Here is a 22,527-nt window from a genome sequence, read left to right on the forward strand (position 1 = left end):
ATCGAATATGTCAGAATATGGTAAAATTTAATGCTTTTCTTTCCCTTTGGAAACTACAAATAATTTGGTAGTTTTTACTGAAGAACTCTGGTAGTTATTTTCGAAAATTAATATAAAAAGTGGTATTATAATAATTTGTTAAATATTGTAAAATTTGGTAATATTATCCTGACACATTATGTTATGGTATAAAAACCATTTATTCGTTTAAATTTGCTTTATAGTTTTGTATTTTTTTAGTAAATGTATGTTAATAAGAACTATAAATTTTAAGATTAGAATTTACAGTCAACTCCATATCATATGAATAGTTGTTCTTGCTGTTTTCGTATGCCTGTTTTAGGCAGAGGGCCATCTAGCGCCATTCCAGTGGCGCCATCTATGGCCAAGAATTCGACTTCTGTCACACCCATACGTCACATCCATTTATAGGGCGAACCCATTCATACATACATTCATTCATCCACAGATCGTTATATTGACCTGAATCAGAGAACGATCGATCTCCAATCCAGTACCCCCAGAGGCATTGATTTGTTATGGGAACATGGAGGACTTTGCGACTTGACAGATTTAACGTGCATCAGTCACCATTTACTACACGGGGAGTTTTCAGGAGGTGGAATTCGAACCCACGAACTCTTAGACATGAGCCCAGCGCCTTACCGACCAGGCAATCCCAGCATTTATGAATAGTGAATTTAGGTTTTTATTGCCATCAGAATTGCAGTTTTTTTTTATTACCAGAAAGGACATTGGCAGTCCGGTAATTGTACCAGAATTTCCTTCTCTGTGTACAATTATAATGCGAACATCTAATCGTCAAAAATCAAAAATGTATATGATCCATTTCCTTTTTTAAATGCAACAAATATAAAATTCATAAGCTAGCACAGAGATTCATAATTTTATTGTAAGTTGCAGATTACAAGCATTTAAAATCATTTTTAACAAATGAAAATGCATAAAATTTCGATTTTGTACATTTTAATGCTGTTTCTCAATTTTGATTTTTTTCATTTAATATTATTTCTTTCAGAGCAATAAGGCAATCCTGAAAAAAAAAATAGAAAAAAGATATTAATAATAATTAAACAACAAAATGATATTTATTAAAAAAAATATTTTACTCCGTCCAAGGAAATTTTTATTTCTGCTTAGTTAGTAATTCTTGGTCAAGTTGTTCTCTGTTGCCATTTTAATTTTTTATTTTTATTTTATATACGTCGTTGAACAGCCGTTGAACAGTTTATGGAACTAACCCGCATTTGCTTCACATGGAGAGGAAGACCCCGAGAACCTCTCGCGGTTAGCCTGACAGCAGGAGTAATTTAGCCCATGATCCATCTACCACTGAGGATATTTCACGTCAGCACTGTGGTCGGTGCAAGGTGGATGCGGATTCGTATCGACCAGCCATCGCTTGATTTCGAACCCGGTTCAACTCATTGGAAGGCGAACGCTCTATCCCTTGAGCCATCATGGCTCCAGACTGACCCTAGACCGGGATCGTACTCCGGAGCCCTCGGTCTACAAATTTCTTTGCCATATGCTACCTACTCTACTGACTCCACGCTCATACGCAAAACAAATGCCGAAACTGGGAATCGAGCCCACGACCCCAATATTAAGAGTCTCGTGCTCTAAATACAGATATTAGCGCTAATGCATACATCAGCGAATTATAATTGTTGTTTGTTTGTAATAATTATTCATGATTGGTAGGATCCATTTTGCCACAATGTAGTCAGCTCCCTATATACTCATTTTGAAAATGCTATAGCATATAAATGTAGAGTAAAAACTATAGTTTTGTTAGAATCTATTTTTCACTGCTAGAAACATCACTTCAACGCTGCTTGACTTGGAAAAACAATGCTGCCTCTGCATGGTCTGCAAATACTTCGTCAAATTTAATACATAACTTTCGTTAAATTTTGTGAAATGATGCTATTTGTCGAACACTATGCTTATAACTTCTGTATAACTTTATAACTTCTGTAAGTTTAAAACAATGACTATTGGGTCAAGTTCTGCCCGTCTTTTCTATAGAATCGAGTTAACATCTCTTATATTCTGGTTAATTGGAATTATATTTTTGTAGTGGTAGATACACTACAGTCTATATGGAGAAAAGTCACAGTTTTGTGAAAATGAAAACTATATGTGGCCTAAACGTTTATTATTTAAAAGTTTAACGCAATGCCGCATTTTCTGGGCTTATAAAAACTTGCTAAAACTGAGAATAAGGCAGTGATTTTGATAATTTCCATCTGGGGGGAAAAATGTTGCCAAATTGGAGATTTAAAAAAAAAAGTATTAACTTTTAAAATATTTAAGTCATTTGTCCGTTCTAAAGTTCAGATAATTCTTCTCCGCAAGACGGTATATGTGGTTTAAAATTGCTTCAAGTGTAGGGCATTTGCACTGTTGCTTTTTTTAAAAATTTCTTTGGTGAAAGAGTTTCGAAAAACTACGTTATCTGAATGGGCTTTAGAATGGACAAAAAAGCCTAAAATTTAAAAAAAAAAAAAGAATATTTATTTCTTTAAATCGCCAATTCAGTGTGATTTTTTTTCTTCAGCATAAACTATTGATTTTAAATTTTTTAATTTTTTTTATTTTCTCGACATTACAACTCTGCAGTAACTTTTCAAACAATAAAAATTAGGTCACAAGCGCTTTTCGTCTTCACAAAACTGTGGCTTTTCTTTTCGCGCTATTTACATAATAAGCCTAGAGAGCACTGGCTAAATGCCGGCAAAGATTAACCATCAGGTTCAACTGTTACAAACTTACAACAGTTAACCATACATAGATGAAAAGCAAACTTTTTTTTGTGTGCTCTTTTTCAACCTCCATGTCATTAAAAAATTTGGTACCTGGTATGTTTATATTTTATATCCGTCGTTGAACAGCCGACCCAATTTTAGGTTTACGACTACTGATGTTCAACTCCGTAGCCTTGTAATTTTTAACCCAATCCAGAAGACACGGAAACTCCTGGATCAGTACCCCCAGAGGTATTGATTTGTTATGGGAACATGGAGGACTTTGCGACTCCAGAGATTTAACGAGCATCAGTCACCATTTACTACACGGGGAATCTTCGGCTGGTGGGGATCAAACTCACGAACTCTTGGATCTGGGCTCATTGCCCTACCAACCAGTGCTATACCGGCCTCAGGATAACCTGGTCGGTATGATGTTGGACTCGTGTTCGTGAGATCGAATGCTGCCATCCGAAGAATCTCCATGTATTAAATGTTGATTGGTGCACGTTTAATATGTCGGGGCCACAAAGTCCTTCGAGTACCTATCAATACCTCTGAAGGTTCTTAATAGGAGATGGATCGTTCTCTGGTTCAGGTTAAAATGACTGTCTGTGAATGAATGAATGAATGGAATATGAATGGGTCCTCCCTGCAAAACAGGCTGTGATGTGCGAGTGGATAAAATCGTATTCTAGGCCGTAGATGGTACCACTGAAAGTAAGAAACGTACCCTACTGCCTTAAACTCGCTTGGTCTCACATAGGATGCTTGGGGCCGGGATAGACTGGTTGGTAGGGTACTGGGCCCATGTTCGTGGGTTAGATCCCAGCCAACTGAAGACTCCCCGTGTGGTACGGAGTTGAAGTAACCTAAGTCAGTTGAAGTAATTAGTAGTCGTAAACCTAAAATTGGATCGGCTGTTCAACGATGGATATAAATATAAACATAGGTTGCTTGCTGGTATTGATGTGTGTAACAACAACAGACTCTGTATCTTTAATGTTTATTGAATCATGCTATGTGAAAAGTGCTCCAGCAATATACTGCCGAATAATAGAAAAAAGCGACGCAAGTGAAAAAAATTCAAATTTTTATTTATTTAACACTTCTTTATAAAAAACTACTCATTGCAAATTTATTTTTAAAAAAAATATATGAATTTTTCTATTTTTGCTTCAAAATTGCGCGGCAACATAATTATTTGCACTGCACAGTGTAGGAATGATTATGTAATCCAAAAATAAAAAGAAATGATTTATCATGTTTTTCAGAAAAAAATTAGCAAAAACAAAGTTTTAACTTTACGTAACTAACTAACTAATATTTTTAAACGATATCAATATACTCAATCAAGGCAGAGTTTTATGGTCTGTATTATTTGGTATCGAGTTTTCCATAGTTTTATTATACTAAGAAAGACTGAAAACTAAAAGAAACTTAAAAAACAAAATCAACAAAAAAGTTGTGATCGCCTGATTACGATCACAGGTTATTCATGGGTCAAATGCTTTTTCTTTCTGGATGGACTCCGTTAAGCATTTCAAATCATGGGTTGCAAAAACTGTCTCCATTGATGTTTGTTGCTCGGTTTGATCCTGCCTATGTACGTGCTTCAAAATACTTTTCCCTATTCAGTATTTATATTTATATTGAAATCACCGTCGAGCCAGTCATTATACGTTCATAATGGAAAAAAATATAAAAATACTTTAAATTATTTTTATGTAAATACATTAAAAATGCCTGCTAGAGAAAAGAAAAAGAAAAACAGCAGCAGCCGCCATAGCAACGCACTGTGGACAAAAGACCATAATCTTTGACCAAAAGTCAAAAATTAAATTTTCAATTAAAATATGTGAAGGCAGTTTTAATATAACCCAAATTAAGTATTCATCATTCCAAACATTATAATTTACTTTTTGAACTGACGAGAGTACAATGTAATGAAAAATATTTTAATTTTTTTTTTATAAGTAACTTTTAAATTTTATTTCAGAATATAGGAATTTTACCTTACTGTCACATTTTTATCAGAGTAATTAGTCTGAAATTATAGCACAATTTTTCAATGTGTTGGATTAGTTAATGCTCTTGACAAACTTATAGTTTACATCTTATCATTTGACATTTTACAATGTTTGAATGACTTTTGAAACTTAGTTCCAAAAAGCTCCACGAGGTAATTAGCTAAACTTTTTTTTGTTGTCTCCTTCGAAGTTTCTTCGTTTGAAAAAACCTGCCCCATTTTGCCCGTATTACAAAGGTGGACTAGATATACCGAAAACGTTATTTTGTAATATTACTTCGGAAATATAATTTGCTTTTCATTTTTAGTATAAAATTACGAAAATTATTATATTTTCATTGCTATATTTAATTATTTAAACGTACTATATTATTATTTTCATTTTTGCTCGCCATATTTCAGTCGCCATTTTTTTGGGGGTATTTTTTGGTGTATTTCAAAATTTCCACTCTGAATTCAATTTACCTGCACATAAAAACCCCTAAATAAAAAACCTCCAAATTTTTAAATTTTTTTTATCGAAATACTAATTTTGACCATGAAACCTTGGATGCTGGCCCACTGTGCATCAAAGGCAAAAGTGTCCTTTTTGAGCCTTGGGCCATTAAATCTCAATTCCCATTGAATTAAACTGACAACTAAAAAGGGACTCGTGTCGTCTTTAAAACCACAACAGATAAAAAAAAAAGTGAACCTGCTGAATGATTAAAATGCAAAACTTATTAAAATGCAAGGATACTTACATGACATTTCTGGAGTCGAATTTTATACTCTTCGCCCTAAATTAAAAAGAAGAAAAAAACAAATGGAAAAACATAAGAAAAGAGATAAAACTTTTCGGTGACATATAAATATATTTCATTATTTTTTAAAGGTAGCTTTGTCGTGCATTTACCATTACAAAAATATAATTCCAAATCACTAGCTTGTAAGACACGTTAACTCGATTCTATGGTGGGGTACCTTTTCATAGATGACAGTTGACAGGGTCGATAACTACTCACTCTCCAGATTGGTGACCCGGACGTGATGTTAACAAGCCTACCTTGGCAGAAACTCCCACATTGAAATGAACTTGCGTATATTAACAGTAACGCCCACTTCGATTTGAACTTCGATACTTCGATGGATTGTCCACATTGAACAGTTGACTTGCTACTTGCGACATTGTCCTTCTCACGCTGTTGCTTCTCAGTCTCGATCACACACACACACATGGTACAACGTATACACTCGACAGCTAAAGGCAACACAGGAGCGACCACGACCGTGATCTTAATACAACTCTCCCGTCTTCTCACAAAACAGCAATGAATCAACTGGTAGTATCCGTTCATAGATTTCTATCACAACTATAATTCTGGTGGGGGAGTACTGCAGTGTGTCTACCACTACAAAAATATAATTCCAATTCACTAGTATGTAAGGCATGTTAACTAGATTCTATGGTGGGGTACCTTTTCATAGATGGCAGCTGACTTGGTTGATGACTACTCACTGTATCTTAACAAGAGCAAACAATTTAAATTTGGCAAATAAGTTTTTTTTATTGAATACTGATCTTTTATTAAATCATAAAATAGGCTCTTTGAAAACTGTTTCGTCAAATTTTTCGTACAAAAAAATAATTTAATTTTTCTAAAACTCATTTCCTTTTAAAATATTTCAACGTTAAGTTTTAAAACTGTCCTAAAAAATCGTATCTAGTTAAAAAGCTATTCTTTCGAGGGTCAATATTTTGATGGTATCCTCATGGACTGCGAAGCAAAATATATGCAATGGCTCAGACCAACACCAAATTCTTTTTAGATTGATTAGAGTGGGTTTTTAAACACTTCTGTTACCAATTATTTTGAAAAAAGAAAAAATGCAAAAAATCAGCCTATTTTTTTTCATTTTATTAATAAATACTGGAGCAAAACATAACTTGCAAGTTTTAAGTTGAAATTTGAATTTTTTTTTATGTGTAAGAAACCTTTTATTTAAAATCAGTTTATTATCCCGAGTTATTTCGGGGAAGTTAAATATTAATCTTTGTAGGATAGCTCATAAAACAAGGGACAACGCAAAGTGATACTCTTCATACGTCAGTGAAGGAATACGCCATTTTTATTTACCCTTTTTTCTATGTAACCATCGTATATACAATTGCACAAAACGCGTGTGCAATCCCACAGTCCAACAGCAAAACTCTCAAATTAAACTTGGCAAACTTCCAACTACAGCATTTTTTTGCTTCCGACCGAGGCGTGATAAAACATAATGTACTGGCAAATTCTACTAGGCCCGAGTTTTCTCGGGATGACAAATGTTTGCAATATATACGTATCCGAGATAACTCGGGATAATCACGGAAGCGGTTAACAACTCCCTCCAAAATAAAGTTAAAACAAAAATGAATTTTAATAATGAAGATCAATCTTTTTCAAAACAAAACGAAATACTGATTTATAAGCTTTTAGATTGAATCACTCCATGTTAAATTTACATAAAAAAAAATCTTTTTCGTTTCTTTTCGGGAAATGTTTAACCCATCACAGACCCATCGCACTTAACCGCTTCCCTGATCATTCCCGAGTTAACTCGGGTATGTATGTATTGAAAATATTTATTATCCCGAGTAAACTCGGGCATAGCAGAATGCGTCCATACGTTTTGTTTTATCACGTTTTTATTCGGTCGGAAGCAAAGTAACAAATAATAATAATCTGCTGTGACTGGAAGTTTGCCCATTTTTGTTTCGGAGTTTTGCTATTTGAGGGACTGCAGACGTGTTTTGTACAATTGTATATACGATGGTTGATGAATTTACATAGAAAAAAATGGCGTTTGCGAGCGAAAGTGAAAGTAATGCAGATTATGCAGATATGAACATATTCAAAGACTGATATTTGACTTTTTTCATTTTTGCCCTAGATCATTTGGGATAGTAAACTGATGGTCCATTAGATATTTTTTACACATTGAGTACTGACAACTTGAGTATGATGTTTCGTTTTAGTTCCTGATATTTATTAATGAAATCAAAAAATATGGTGATGTTTTGCTTTTTTTTTTCTTCAAAAAAATTGGTAACGGAAGCTGTTAATTCGCTCCTATCGAAGTGTCCTTCAAATCTAAGAATTCTTTTAATCTTACTTACATGTTCAGAAGAGGTGGTAAGCTCATGAATGATACAATGTAGAAGCTGCAAAGAAATGAAAAACTTTTTTTTAAATAATATTTATGAATAAATTATTAAAGCAGATTAGTATTATTAAACCACCCATTAAATTTAAAAACTGTAAGAGATTACTAGCATGAACTCGGCTGTTAACGTCGTACTAAACCTTCTCTAATGGGCTATTGGCGACAGTTTTGGATTCATCTATAAGACATTACGATACTGAGACAACGCTTGCTCACTACACTGCTACAATTGAGTCCAGACGACAGATAAGGGTAGTATTATCCCCGGCCCACGCAACCTTTTACAGATTTCTCTCCACTTCTAAAACCATTGAGTGCATTACCTAAGGGTGGATTCTGAACCACTTAAATGCAAGATCATATGACTAGCTTCCAGCACGGTTGATCCAATATACAGTCTCTTTCCAAATTCTTAGACGCACTCTAAGATTTTATGTAAAATCTTAATTATCAGGGGATACTCTATACAGCTTTATTGTTTTTACGCGGTTTGCACATATTTACGTTAGTGTATCAATGGGTTAACATTGTAATGCAATACGTTAAAAATAAATACAAATAGGAAGTATATGAAAAATCTCTTGAAATAAAACACATTACATGAGTGTTTAAATGTAAGAGTATTGCATGCAAACTCTTGCAAAACATGTCATTATTAAAAACAACAGTGTGTCTAATCATTGGGTCGAATTATTATAATACGCTAATATTATGATTGATATAATAAATATTCTATATTTATATAATATATCGTCTAATTTATTCGATCGTAGAATTTATATTATATATCGTCTAATTTCTACAATTAATACACGAACATAAACATGGTCAAACAGGTTTCAGTCACGTTAAAACAATAAAGCTGTACAGTATCACCTGATAATAGTCCAGCAGTGAACTGATCGTTAAGACACGTTTCAGTGCAGATCAACGAAGTCAAGTAACCACTTTGATTAGCCTGCGTTAGGGACAGAGGGTGTGCGGGATCGGTCCTCGCTAAACTGTTCTACCGTAAAGTGCTCGACGTCAAGCGCAGGTCGTCGGGCTACCAAAGCAGGGGAGCCACCCCCTCTACAGAGGATCGAAATTGCGGTGGCAGGTCTTCGGATCATCCTCAGGGATGTTTCCCTGACCGTCGCCAATTAATTGCCCATTGAGCAGCTATAATGTGACATAAGTAAAATACCTGTAACTACCTGAATTTTTACATAAGAGATAAACGGTACTGTACGCTTCATGAAGATATTTTACTTGAAGAATACGATAATATCACACATGTTGATTAAATCTGCTGACACGTTTCGACAAAGAAAGAATGAATAAAATGGCGGCGAGCTAGTGGTAGCATACCCAACCTTGCATGTAGAGTTGCCTTATAACCTGAGACTTACCATCTTAGTACTTATGATCTATCTGAGTTTGTGTCCCGCAGTGGAATGATCGTTAAGACACGGTTCCCAGCAGATCACCGAAGTCAAGCATCACTGGCTGCGGTCAGTGTGCGGGTTGGTGAACACTTGGATCAGTCTGCGTAGGGACCGAGGGTGTGCGGTACTGGTCCTCGTTAAACTGTTCTACCATAAAGTGCTCTTCTTCGCGTGCAGGTCGTCGGGCTACCGAAGCGGGGTTTGCCGTCCCCTCTGCAGAGGATCAAAATTTTGATGGCATGTCTTCAGATCATCCTCAGGGATGTTTCCCAGACCGTCGCCCATAGCCCATTGTGCAGCTCTAATGCGACGTAAATGAACTACAACAACAACTATCTGAGTTTGTTGCTCACCCTATAAGCTGTGTTGTTGTTATTTCCAATGTCACTTGGCATTCTAGCAAGCCTGCTTGGTGAAACCGAGCAAATTTAAGGCAGAGTGTGCGTTTCTTGTTTTTCAGTGGCGCCATCTATGGCAAAGAATTCGACTTCTGCCGCACCATACGTCGCACCCGTTCATAGGGTGGACCCATTCATTCATCCGCAGATCGTAATTTTGACCTGAAACAGAGAACGATCGAACTCTAATCCAGTACCGCTAAAGGTATTGATTTTCTATGGGAACATCGAGGACTTTTGTGACTCGACATATTTAACGTGCATCAGTCACTTTACTACACGGGGAGTCCTCGGCCGGCGGGGTTCGAACCCACGAACTCTCGGACATGGGTCCAGCTCCCTACCGACTAGGCTATACGTGCCTGTAAGCTGTTTTTCTGGTATAGCATACCGAACCGAGCAGTTTCCCCGCGTCATTAGTCACGTATTCTAAGAACTAGACTTCTCTTTTCTTTGGTTCCGTGGCTTCACATTACATTAGACATTTTAAAACATATCTTGATGTAATGTATACTTCAAATTTCAGTATGAATCTAACAAAGTCACTATGAAACTGTGCACTCAATTGTTATTGCGAAGGAGAATTTACGGAGGGCTGACCCCTATTTACCCCATCTTGCATGAACTTATGAAGTCCGTGATTCCTTTGGCCCACAACTGAGTTTTGCGAAAGGGTTTTACTGTAGAAAAACCGAATGGGAAAATTCTCTCTCTGTCCGAGTTTCAGGAAGCCAACCCTATCGTTTGGCAGCTACTTTTTATTATGCTAACCGGTAAGAGAGGCTTCGAGACGAAGGAGATGAAATGCCCCGTTTATAGAATATTCATTTTTTACACCACTTCCAGAATAGAATATTTGAAGAAGACTCTTACCTCCGCCACTTCGCTTACTTCTTTTTGGCAGTTAAATTGAATGTATGTTTCCACAACATTATTCTCTTTTTTGAATCCATCGTAGCAACCTTTCACTAATTTCCAAACCTGCAAAGAATCCATAGATCTTATTTTTCTTTCTGAGTCAGAAGCATGTCACCTTAGGGCAGAAATTTTTTTTTTTCTTTGTCACTAAAATGTTTGCCCTAAAAACCTTTTTTCAATGAAAAAAACAATGCAGTTTCAAACCTTTCATCCTAAAATAGTTAAAAACTAATTATTTGTAAAGCTTTTTTTATTAAAAAAAGTATTGTCACGTAGGTAAAATGGTCCCTTAGTTTCCGTAATGACGTTTTAGCTGACGTCACACAAGCGATAGGATCCAATTGGGTATACTATAGCCTACGTCACAGGTTGTGTTATTCCTACTAAATTTAACCCATGAACGGCATTTTCTGCGAGCCTAACTTCAAACCACAAATAAACAAACGAAGTGCTTGATCGTTTAAATAGCTGCTCGCCAGATTTTATTGCATTACAAAGAAAAGTAATTGATATTCGATTTTTGATTAATAATTCATTTATGTGGATAGTGGCATTTATGTGGATAGTGGCATAGAATTTACCATTGCGTCATGGTAAATGTTATTCCTACTAAGTGGAAGTAGTTGTGTTTTTTTTATACGAGGGTTGTAAATTAAATAGTGGCAACTTAACCTTGAAACTCACAGAAGGGCGGGCATGCGCAAATTGAATATGGGAGCGGTGAGGTGCCACTGTTGTCGATGTGTAGAGTGGGAAAAAAAGTCGATTTGCTTAGAAGGATAGTTGTTGTGTGGCGTTAAAGTGAGGAGTTTCTTTTCCATCGCTCTAAAGCATGTTTTCAAAAGGTGATCAGCGGTCGTGGGTTACATTCGAGGTTGCCCGTGGCAAAAGTGCAACAGAATGCTATCGAGGATTAGTGGAAGCCTGTGGAGCAAATGTTTTACCGTATAGGACAGTAGCACGATGGGTTCAAGCATCTCGTCTTTTTTCGTCATTAAGCCTTTTCACAACATGCTTTAGAGCGATGGAAACGAAACTCCTCACTTTAACGCCACGCAACAACTATCCTTCTAAGCATATCGACTTTTTTTCCCCACTCTACACATCGACAACAGCCCCACCTCACCCCATCCATACCCTATTTACGCATGCCCGCCCTTCTGTGAGTTTCAAGGTTAAGTTGCCACTATTTAATTTACAACCCTCGTATTATACCCAATTAAGGCTCCTATACTATCAGAGCTGACCTATCAAGCAATATTGGAGCAAAAAAGTTCACAAGTTAACGTTATGTTAGTATTGTGCTTATGTTAGCTCTTTGGAGCAAAAATAGACGATGAGTCAGCCTGTCTAATTCAGGGGCTCTAGATCTAATGGCATTGTTCATTAAAATTATCATGACAAGGTAGATTTTAGCAGAGAATACAAGACGTTGCGAAAAGAAACCTTATAATTACCTACATGTGAGATTATTGTCATCTTAAGACAAGACAAGCTATACTCAAGGATTTTTTTTCACGCTTGAAAACATTAAGACAAACTCGATTTAAGGTTTTTGTATAGAAGGTTGTTTACCAAGGTTTCGAATGAGGGTAATGTGCGTGGAATAGAGCAGATGATCACTTATCTCGTTTTTGAGTTGGAAGGTTTGCACGTAAACCTCTTAAAAAAAACCTTTTTAGGCCTACATTAAAAAGGCTTTTGTTGAGTGAAAATAAACTTTATTTTGCTATCTGGGATGTGTTTCAAAAAATAAAATGGAAGCAATAGATTTTTAGTGTTATACTTTAATCTGGTTGTATGTACGTAAATGTAATTTACATATATTACAATTATCACAGTTTATTACGTAATTTAACAGATAAATGTTAAAAAAAACTGTTTTATTTGAAAAAAGTCACATTCGATTACTTAATTTAACAGATAAATGCTAAAAAATGCTGTTTTATTTGAAAAAATCACATCCGATTACGTAATTTAACAGGTAAATGAAATAAAAAACTGTTTTATTTAAAAAAAATCATATCCCGATTACATCATATCCGAATTTTTTAAAACAAAATCATGAGCTCTTACAGCCCTGGTCAGTATGCTCTTGTCGTTTTTTCTTATAATCTGTTTTCATGGTGATAAACCGTCGCCCCCCCCAACCGTGAAAGTGCCTGTATACAGTATTTCATTTATATTTTCATTACAAATTTTCATAAACAATCACTTTTTCTCCTTAGGTCGAATGGCTTTTTTCCTCGAAAGGTGAATTTAATAACCTGGTTTTTTGAAACGGAGCACATCTTTCTGAATGAGACAGTTTGTAATGAAAGCATAAATGAAATACTCGATACTCAAACTTTTGTCAATAAATATTTTTTCTCTCTATATATTATAATATGTTGCACTATATATTGTATAACATTTTATATATTATATATGTTGGAAATTACAATTAAAATCATTAATCTATCAGTTAATTTCATTTAGTGAGCGCGTGATAATCACGTGCTCTAAGCTAATCCGACTCCTCCCACACACACTGACACTCTGGTTCGAGAGAGAACTGTTTTAGAACTGCGATGCGAAGCATGTTTTTTTTTGTTGTGTGTGTCCGTAAATATTTTGTGTCCATATGTTTGTGATTGTGAATAAAATTTAATATTGAATGTTTCACTCTCAATTGCAATTATTTATATGATTTATAGAAGTCTATGGATTAATACGAAGTGTTCCCGGCCTTTTGGTGGAGGTAAGCTATCTCCTTTTTTATATATTTTGGTAATACCCAAAAATATATTTGTTAAAATTGCGGTACTTCACCCTTGTATTAAATAGTTCGCTTTTAATCTTTCACTACAGTCTCTGGTCAAATTGTGAGACGCACTGTAAGACTCTATGTAAAATCTTAATTATCAGGTTCATACTCTATACAGCTTTATTGCTTTTAGGAGACTGAAACCGGTTTGCACTTGTTGACGTTAGTGTATGAGGGTTAAATTAGGCGATTTATAATATAAATTGGACTGTTGGATAAATGAGCCGATATATTATATAAATATAAAATATTTATTATATCAGGTATTATATTAGTGTATTATAATAATGAGACCAAATTATGAGACAGACTGTAGTGTTTTAATAATGACATGATTTGCAAGAGTTTATAGGCAACACATTTATACTTAAACATACATGTAATGTTTTTTTTTTTCAGGAGATTTTTTATATACTTCCTATTTTAATTAATGCATTATTTTTTAACGTATTGCATTACAATGTTAACTAATCGATACACGAACATAAACAACTACAAACCGGTTTCAGCCGCGTCAAAACAATAATGCTGTACAGTATCACCTGAGAATTAAGATTTTACATAGAATCTTATAGTGCGTCGAATAATATGGCCAGTAAGTTAGCCTAAATTCTCCGCTAACCCGAAAAAAGATTTCATCGGTTTTATGACCACGTCTAAGCATTTTTATTTTATATAGATAATGATAAAAATGTCACACTTTTCTAACTACTCATAGTTTTAAATTTAAAAAAAAGTACTTGTGTTGACATTAATTTTCACTTACGTCGACTTAAAAGATATTTGAAAAAAAAAATGACTTACGTCAGGTCCGTCATAATGATTCATGCATCCTATCAGTTCTTCCCTCCACTTTGCGTATTCTGCGACTGTAAACAAATAGCCACAATTGTTACTTTAAAAAAATGTAGTATTTCGAATTTTTTAAATTTTGAATGAATGGATACATTTTTAAGATCCTTAATAACTTTCACCACTGATGAAAGTGCATTTAATAACGTCTATAACTAATGTTAGCAAAACAAATCCTATAAGAAAACTTTTTTGTTGACTTAACTTGGCCTATGTTGATTTACTTGGCTCAATCCAATTAGCTTTTTAGTTGCATTTGTTCAATGAAAGAACAGAACATGCTCGCAGAACAAAAGTTTTCGCATGCGTTACAACTCTACTGATGTCGATCTAATCCTTGTAGTTTCTATTTTCCGCACAAGTAGTTGACTATGAACGCCAGTTAAAGTCATAAATTGTAAAACTTATGTTGCTGTTGTTGTTTCTAATGCAACTGGCCATACGGGCAAGCCTGCTTTTTGAAACGACCAAATTTAAGGCAGAGTGTACGTTTCTTGTTTTTCAGTGGCGCCATCTATGGCCAAGAATTCGACTTTTGTCACACCATACGTCACACCCGTTTATAGGGTGAACCCATGCATACAACCATTCATTCATCCACAGATCGTAAATTTTGATCTGAATCAGAGAACGATCGATCTCCAATCCAGTACCCCCAGAGGTCAATCCAGTATCCTCGACTTTAAGTAAGGTAAAACTTATTTAAAACCTTAACGCCTTTCGGTATCACCTACAGAGATATTAATCAGGAAAGGAAAACCACAGGAATGGCAAATTAAAAATGATACACTGTTAAAATTTTCCTTCTCAAATTACGGTAAAATAACTGACTGCTGTCGGTCAATCCGATTAACCGTAAAGTTTACGGTAAATAACATTTTTTTTCCTTTACGGTTTTGAAGCCATTTACAAAAAGTATGGTCATAAAACCATGAATACAAAACTGTACGTTTTTTTAACCATTTACAACTAGTATTTTTTAAAAACGCAAAAAAAAAAACAAAAAAAATAATGATTTATCTAGATATAGGAACTCGACTTTAAGTTAGGTAATGACTAATGAGCAGTGGAGAGTGCCGGACACTGGAAATTCTGCATGTGTTGAACGGAATGGAGAATATAACGTAGTATCAACACTGGGACTCGAACTCCAGTTCTGCCGGTCATGAGATGGACAGATAAGTCCGCTCGGCTAGGATATGCACACAGTTGCAAAGAACTAAGTAGCTTCATGAGGTGGTTCTAGCCACTGCGATAAAACTCTGGTTGTTTAACCGTATTAGATGAAAGCAGTTAATAAACAGTTTTTATCAAACTTAACCGTTTGATTACCATTTTATTTATGGCTATTTGACTGTTTTGATTAAATATGGTAAAATAACCATTCAATAATGTGTTATTTAACCATTTTTTCCGAGAAATTTCTAAAAGTGTTCAATTCAAACAATTCAACATAGAGTAAGTCACACCAACTGGAATAAGAATACAGTAAGAATATTAAATTATCAGTAAAAGTTGAAGAATAACTATTGAATAATATAAATGAAAACTATTTGTGGCCTTGAAATTGACATTATACATGTGCCAAGGCGATTTGAATTGATCTCAGCATCATAGGCGGTTTTATACCTTTCGACAGGAGTGTAAAATGCGAATAGAAAATTAAGAATAAGTATAGAATGTTGAAACACATAATTTTTTTAAAATTCGAAATTAGCAGTTTCCTGTAACAATGACACTTTTAAATATATAAAAATGTTATGGTTATTTTTTCTACGCGTGATAATGATTATAGTTACGCGATTCACATTTTTCTTCATTCTTTAGGTTACCACTTCACGATTTTCCTACGTTGAACACCGATCCACTCAGCGGATAGGCAGCTTTTTTCCCTTTTCAGTGTCTGAGTCTAGAACCCAGAAGACAAGAAAAGACCTGTTGAGATAAAAAGGGTCATATTCCCCTCCGAGGAAATTCTTCAAAGCGAAAACTATCCAGCATTGGTGCTAAATGCTGGCAAAAATCAGGAAAACTTCTCATGGTTCGCCTGATACCAATGGAGCTCTGATATGTTTCGACCAAATTTTGATCGCATCAGCATGCAATCTCTGCAGTCAGGGAGCGAAAAAAAAATTTACTCTGTGATTCGTTCATAAGTTGATTCGTTCATAAGTAGATTTAATATCTCTCTGCTAAGCCCTACTTATTTTTCTGGAAAAGTTGCCATTAGTTTTGTCAACTGCACTTATCATTTTACAATTTATTTAATTTATATTTTAAGTTTGGGCACGTGTCTTAACGATTGCTGATGACCTCCTTGTACTTTCAATTTGAAAAAAAAAAATCAAAATTTTTTTTGGTCAGACTGATATTATGTAAATTCGTGCTTTTTTGATATGTATAGTTCATTCACCAGGAGTTGGCACTTGGCTCCGCATACATCACGTGGTATCCGACTATAATATTTCGCTAATTTGGGAGAACAATCCTGCACAAGGTTACTATTTGGCGTTCGTGTGGCAAAAGTATTTATTTTGCAATCCTTATATTCACTATTTAACATTAAATATTTCATAAATTTGATGATATTTCTCTCTTTTGAGTGAATAGTTTGTAATTTTTGAGACATCTTGCTGCACTATATTTAATTAGCTAGAGTAGCGAAAGGTATATAATAGCAGATGATAAAGCGAAGTAAGTGATTGAAAAAGAATTCACTGCTTACGTTTGGCGAGCATTAAGGGTTGTCTCAATTTCAAGTGCGGAGACTTTTTTCCTCTTACTCCCAAGCCGGTATAAACTCTTCGTCCGAGGAGGAGGGGTCAAGTGCCAACTCCTGGTGAACGAACTATACTACGTATACAAAATTCAAACTTTTTGATGGCTTTCCATTGATGGACCAGCATAATCTTGATGGCAACCATCAATAATTCCATCGTGAACTATTATATTTTTGAGGGCAACTGACATAAATAACCATCTCTCCAATGTGGAATTCGAACTTGATTTAAGATGGTCCAACATAAGAACTGCAATTTGTTTTGATGGTTTGTTCATGTTGAACTATCAGAAATTTCCATTATAGTTTCTAAGAAATCAAATATTGAAAGGATCATGAACCACCATCATCATCATGTAGGAATTCGAACTGATTTATGCTGGTTCAACACAAAAAAATCCAAATTATTTTGATGGTATATGGCTGAGAACCAACAAGAATATCCATTAAACCATCACGATCATCATGGATTGTTATTCCATTGGAATCAAACTCCTCTTGATTGTTAACCACCATATTATTAAAGTAGCATTTTCCATGAGAGAATGATAGAAGTTTGTTGGCATATCAAAAACCATGAATCCATAATGAAAAATGTTGGATGATGGTGACCACCGAATGATGTTGAACCATCATGAATCGCACTGAAAGCAACACAAACCATCAAAGCGTTTTGATTGAACTATCTAGAATTTCGAATTGGGTACTAATATAGGTACCTCGATTCCTGCTGTAAGTACTGTGACTATACTGTGACAATAGGCTTTTACAGCCGACCGAATAGGATAAGAACCGGAGTCAACTGTTGATTATGGTATCTAATAATTGACAATCAAGTGCTGACCTCCAGCATTATGCCAAACGATACTGAATATTAATGCTATTAATTTTAATAGGACGGACTTTCAAAAATGTGCTTTGCTTTATCTAATAACGTAAAGCCATGAAGAAGAGCAAAACATAATAAATAATATAACTGGAATTGTTTTGATTTAATTGTGTCTGGATATCTCTTTCAATTTTGTGCATGATTTATTGATTATTACCGATTTATTGATTATTGAATTAGGTTTCAACTCGTAAAGAAGAACGAGTATTTAGCTTTTAACAATAATAATGAACTGAAAAAATTGTATAAGCACAAAATAATACATACTAGTGGGCTGTGCCCCCTGCTCGCTAACGCTCGCCAACCCCCGAAAATTGCTACGCAATCTTATATGGTTTGCTTCGCAAATCAAGCTCGCTTCGCTCGCTACTAACTTAGGTACATTGCAAATGCACAAAATTTTAAGAATTCAAAACAATCATTCAAATTCATATAACAACTTTTTTTTAAAAAAAAATTACATCTTTTTAGTAAATACTAAGTCATTAAAATAAATTTGAATTCAAATAAATGACATGTAATTCGTTAAACCTATTAGAAATGTGCTATAGTATAAAATCTTAAGATATAAATTTCTAAAACTGATATCTCTTTAAAAAGGTTAAAATTTTGGCTATAATTAAGTCTATTAAAAATTTAAATAAGAGAAATTGCAATGGAAAAACCCTGCATAAACAAAACATTGAATTTCGGAAGAAATCTCGTTTGGTGAGAATGCTCTCTCTTGTCAAAAAATACAAAATAAACTGACCTCAAATAAAACTCCAAGGACTTCGAATCAAATAATTAAGGAAACTACTATCACGTTTAATATAAAGGGAAGATTTATTAACTAAACAATAAAATTACAGCATTGCAGTTCCAAAAAATAAATCTCACACTCACTCAAAAAAACAATTTACCTTCTAATTAGTCACCATAGCAACCACAAAACTCTTCTCGTTACCATCTATAAACTGATATATAATAAATAAATTATTTAACAAAAAATACGATGCGCATAAGCACATAATATTTTACACTCTGGTTATTTCAGTTTCCGTTTTTAGAAGCGCTATATGTTGAGCCACCCAACCTAGATTTGGCATGTGAAATTTTTAGCGGCAATTATTGGTTGATTTTCTAGCGTTGCCATTCGGAGAGTTGTAATGAGGCGTTTTTTTATCGCCGTGTAAGAGTAATATATATATAGATTTTCAAGACGACAGTATTTAAACAGTGACTTTAACATTCTTGCATCCACACTTTACCTGAAAGATATCGGATGTTATAGTTCGATTCAGTTCAAATTTCAGCGAATTGACCTAGTTATTTTGATTTTAACCGAGTTTCTTTAACTATACTCCTATGGTTGCATTTAAAACAAGTTATATTCATTTTTTTAAACCTAAATTTTGACGATGTGAAGCCAAATCATGGCTCTTGTGCCAAAAATTTGTATCGCTCTCGAAGCAATTTAGATTTTATTTAATAAAAAAAAATGGTGACTCTGGATAACTTTTGATCTAATGATCGAATCTTCACTTATATTCTTAGCTTATATTCTTTGAAATGATGAAAAAATTTTATATTTTACAACTCAAATTTTTTTTGGCTAATATTAAATAAAATTATAAAAAATAATAAATATTTACTTAGTTATTTTATGAAAGGAAGTAACTTTGGTTATACAAACTACATAATAATTTTTATAATTTGAGTATACGAATTATAAAAATGTTACAATTCGCTTTAAAAATAGTCGAGATATGGCGAAATAGCCAAAGAATTAAATAAAAATTAAAATGTCAAAACTTACAATCTCCCTCCTGACCAAACTATTGGGACTCAATTTCTCAGTTTACGGCTAAACCCTATGTTTTGGGGATCAGAAATCCGAATCCGTTGAAAAAAAGGTATTCAGAGAAAGTACGTTTTCGAGTCTAATTTCGTAACGTAAAAAATCGTCCGCGCTTCTTAATGAGCATGAAAAGCGGCACGGCCGAGTGTTACGAGTATCTTTAACCCCCCCCCCCCTCAAAATTTATTTAAGCATTATTAAATATATAAAAAAAATATCTGAATTACATACCACACATGACTTTTTTGTAGAGACCTAAGCCTTCAAAATCGCCGACACCATAAGCTGGGGACAAAATTGCCAGAAACACAGTAAATACAATTGCATTCATCCTCAAAGTTTTTCACGTAAAATTCGAAAGTATTTATTTTAAACCTATATATATATAGGCAACCGTAGGGAAATTTAAAAAAAAAGAGACATAATTCGAAGAATTTGAAAAATGGATTTAATGTCATTGAAGTTATTTACTATCTTTAATAATGAAGAATTATTACACGCACGCAATGCATTCCACGGAACGTGAAGTTAAGGAATAATAAATGGGTTCAATGCAGTTGCGTACTTTTCGATGGATTTGTTAATTACTCTCAAATCGTATGGAGATCTCTTTCTTTTACAGCCATCGGCCATATTATTAGACGGAATATAAGATTCTATGTAAAATTATAATTATCGAGTGATACTATACAGCTGTATTATTTTTACACGGATGCATTTATTAACGCTCCTGTATCCATGGGTTAACATACGTTAAAAATACATGCAAATTAGAAGTATGTAAAAAATATCCGGTTAAAAAACCCGTTACATGTATGTTTAACTATAAAAGTATCGCGTATAAACGGGTGCAAATCATGTCATTATTAAAAAACTGCAGTGCGTCTCACAATTTGATCTCATTATTATAATATAATGCTTGATATTGTAAATAATCTATATTTATATAATATATATCGTCTAATTTATCTTATCGTTGAATTTATTTCATATATCGACTAATTTAACCTATTGATACACTAACCTAAACGAGTTCAAACTGGTTTCAGTCGCATAAAAACAATGAAACTATAAATGTAAAGTACGCACTCCATTTTTTAATTTATTAGAAAATACCGCTAGATTAGAAAAAGTAATTTTGCCTGGAATTTCATATTTCGCAAAAAATTAATTATCACAATTTGTTTAAAAAGCGATTTAAAGGTGAGAACAGTTTCGCTTCATTTGCTTTTAATTTATTTTTCGCAAGCAGTTTCTGGTATATATATAACAACACTTTTACATTTTCTCTCTTAAATGAGAAACAGAGATTAATTGCGTCTTCGGCGTTTCCAGTAAATTGCTATCCGTTTTAATACAAGGAGCTATTTATTTTATGGAACTTTGCAATAAATCAGCGTAAAACAATTCAACGTATTATTCGCAATATACTAAATATTTTTTTTTTTTTATTGAAGGTAAACGCAGTGATTTTCTCAAAGATTTCGCGCTTTCCTTAGTGAATCACTAGGGTTGTAAAATAAAAATAAAATCAAACGAGTAAAAAAGGAAAAACACAGATATAAAAATATAACATTTATAAGCATATATACAAATGTTAATGGAAGAATCTGGAATTCAGCTGAAATTTATATTTATTTTCGCATTATTCTAAATGCTTTACATTTCTGTATAAGGCGTGTCAGGCGAAACAAGTACCTGCTTTCGGGGATTAATGAAAGAATTTAAAACATCTTAAAATTTTGCAGCATGTCAACTTTTTTATGTACTTTTTTTTTAGTTTTATGTAAGTGCATGCATCCTAAATTTTATGCCAGTGCATTCCAAATTCTTATTGAAAACTACTTTTTATTTCATTTTATATCCGCCGTTGAACAGCCGACCCAATTTTGGATTTACGACTGCTAATGTTTAACTCCGTTGCCTTTTCATTTTGAACCAATTCAGAAGACAAGGAAATTCCTAGACTTCCAGAGGTATTGATTTGTTATGGGAACATGGAGGACTTTGAGACTCGACAGATTTAACGCGCATCAGTCACCATTTACCACACGGTGGCCGAACCCACGACCTCTTGAACATGCACCCAGTGTCCTACCAAACTGGCTATCCCGACTCTATTGAAAACCACTGCCCTAAAGTAAGATTAAGAAAAGTAAGTAAAGTAAGATTTGCGGTTACCATGATAACGCAAAGGGGAAAGTGTGGGGAGAAGAGAAATCGTATGAACTAGAGCCGCATATATTTAAATTACAAAGAATAATAATAGTATTTTACAGACTGGAATGTTTTGTAAACCGTTTGTTTTCTTTTTCGGTGTCTTTACATTATCAGATATAAAGTAATTTGATTCATAGGAAATCCTCCGAAGGAAAAATCCTAAAGAAATCTTCTAGAGACTCCGCTGAAGAAAAATGAAATTTATTTAGTATTATTAAAACGATGCCAGTCAAGATTTATCACTATCAAAATGTTCTGATGAATCGGCATTTAGTACATAAATTTAATTTATCTTTTATTCAGGTTTTTTTTAAAAATCAATAGTAACTTGATATAGTTTTAGTTAATAAGATGAGTTTTAAAAGCGTTAATATCAACAAGCGAAAGCGTTTTGTACTTTTAAGAATGC

At 34.0% G+C, this 22,527-nt stretch overlaps 1 protein-coding gene across 2 annotated transcripts in view; it reads right to left on the bottom strand.

Moving 5' to 3' along the window:
- Positions 1–901: 901 nt before the first annotated feature.
- LOC107456107 (uncharacterized) overlaps positions 902–22,527 on the bottom strand; it is a 90,771-nt gene continuing 69,145 nt past the window's right edge. Inside the window, exons 1-6 of one of the 2 annotated variants that reach the window (XM_043050495.2) lie at positions 20,130–20,254; positions 14,343–14,407; positions 10,688–10,795; positions 7,943–7,987; positions 5,544–5,579; positions 902–1,054 (exon numbers count right to left, since the gene is read on the bottom strand). In XM_043050495.2, the coding sequence (XP_042906429.2) occupies positions 1,001–1,054; positions 5,544–5,579; positions 7,943–7,987; positions 10,688–10,795; positions 14,343–14,407; positions 20,130–20,229 (408 nt within the window). In that variant the 5' untranslated portion in view covers positions 20,230–20,254 and the 3' untranslated portion in view covers positions 902–1,000. Of the gene's footprint in view, positions 1,055–5,543; positions 5,580–7,942; positions 7,988–10,687; positions 10,796–14,342; positions 14,408–20,129; positions 20,255–22,527 lie in introns of those variants that run through there. The other variant, XM_071182880.1, reaches the window with a different exon arrangement.

Source organism: Parasteatoda tepidariorum, chromosome 6 (genome assembly GCF_043381705.1).
Source record: "Parasteatoda tepidariorum isolate YZ-2023 chromosome 6, CAS_Ptep_4.0, whole genome shotgun sequence".
In the NCBI taxonomy this organism is placed as follows: Eukaryota; Metazoa; Arthropoda; class Arachnida; order Araneae; family Theridiidae; genus Parasteatoda; species Parasteatoda tepidariorum.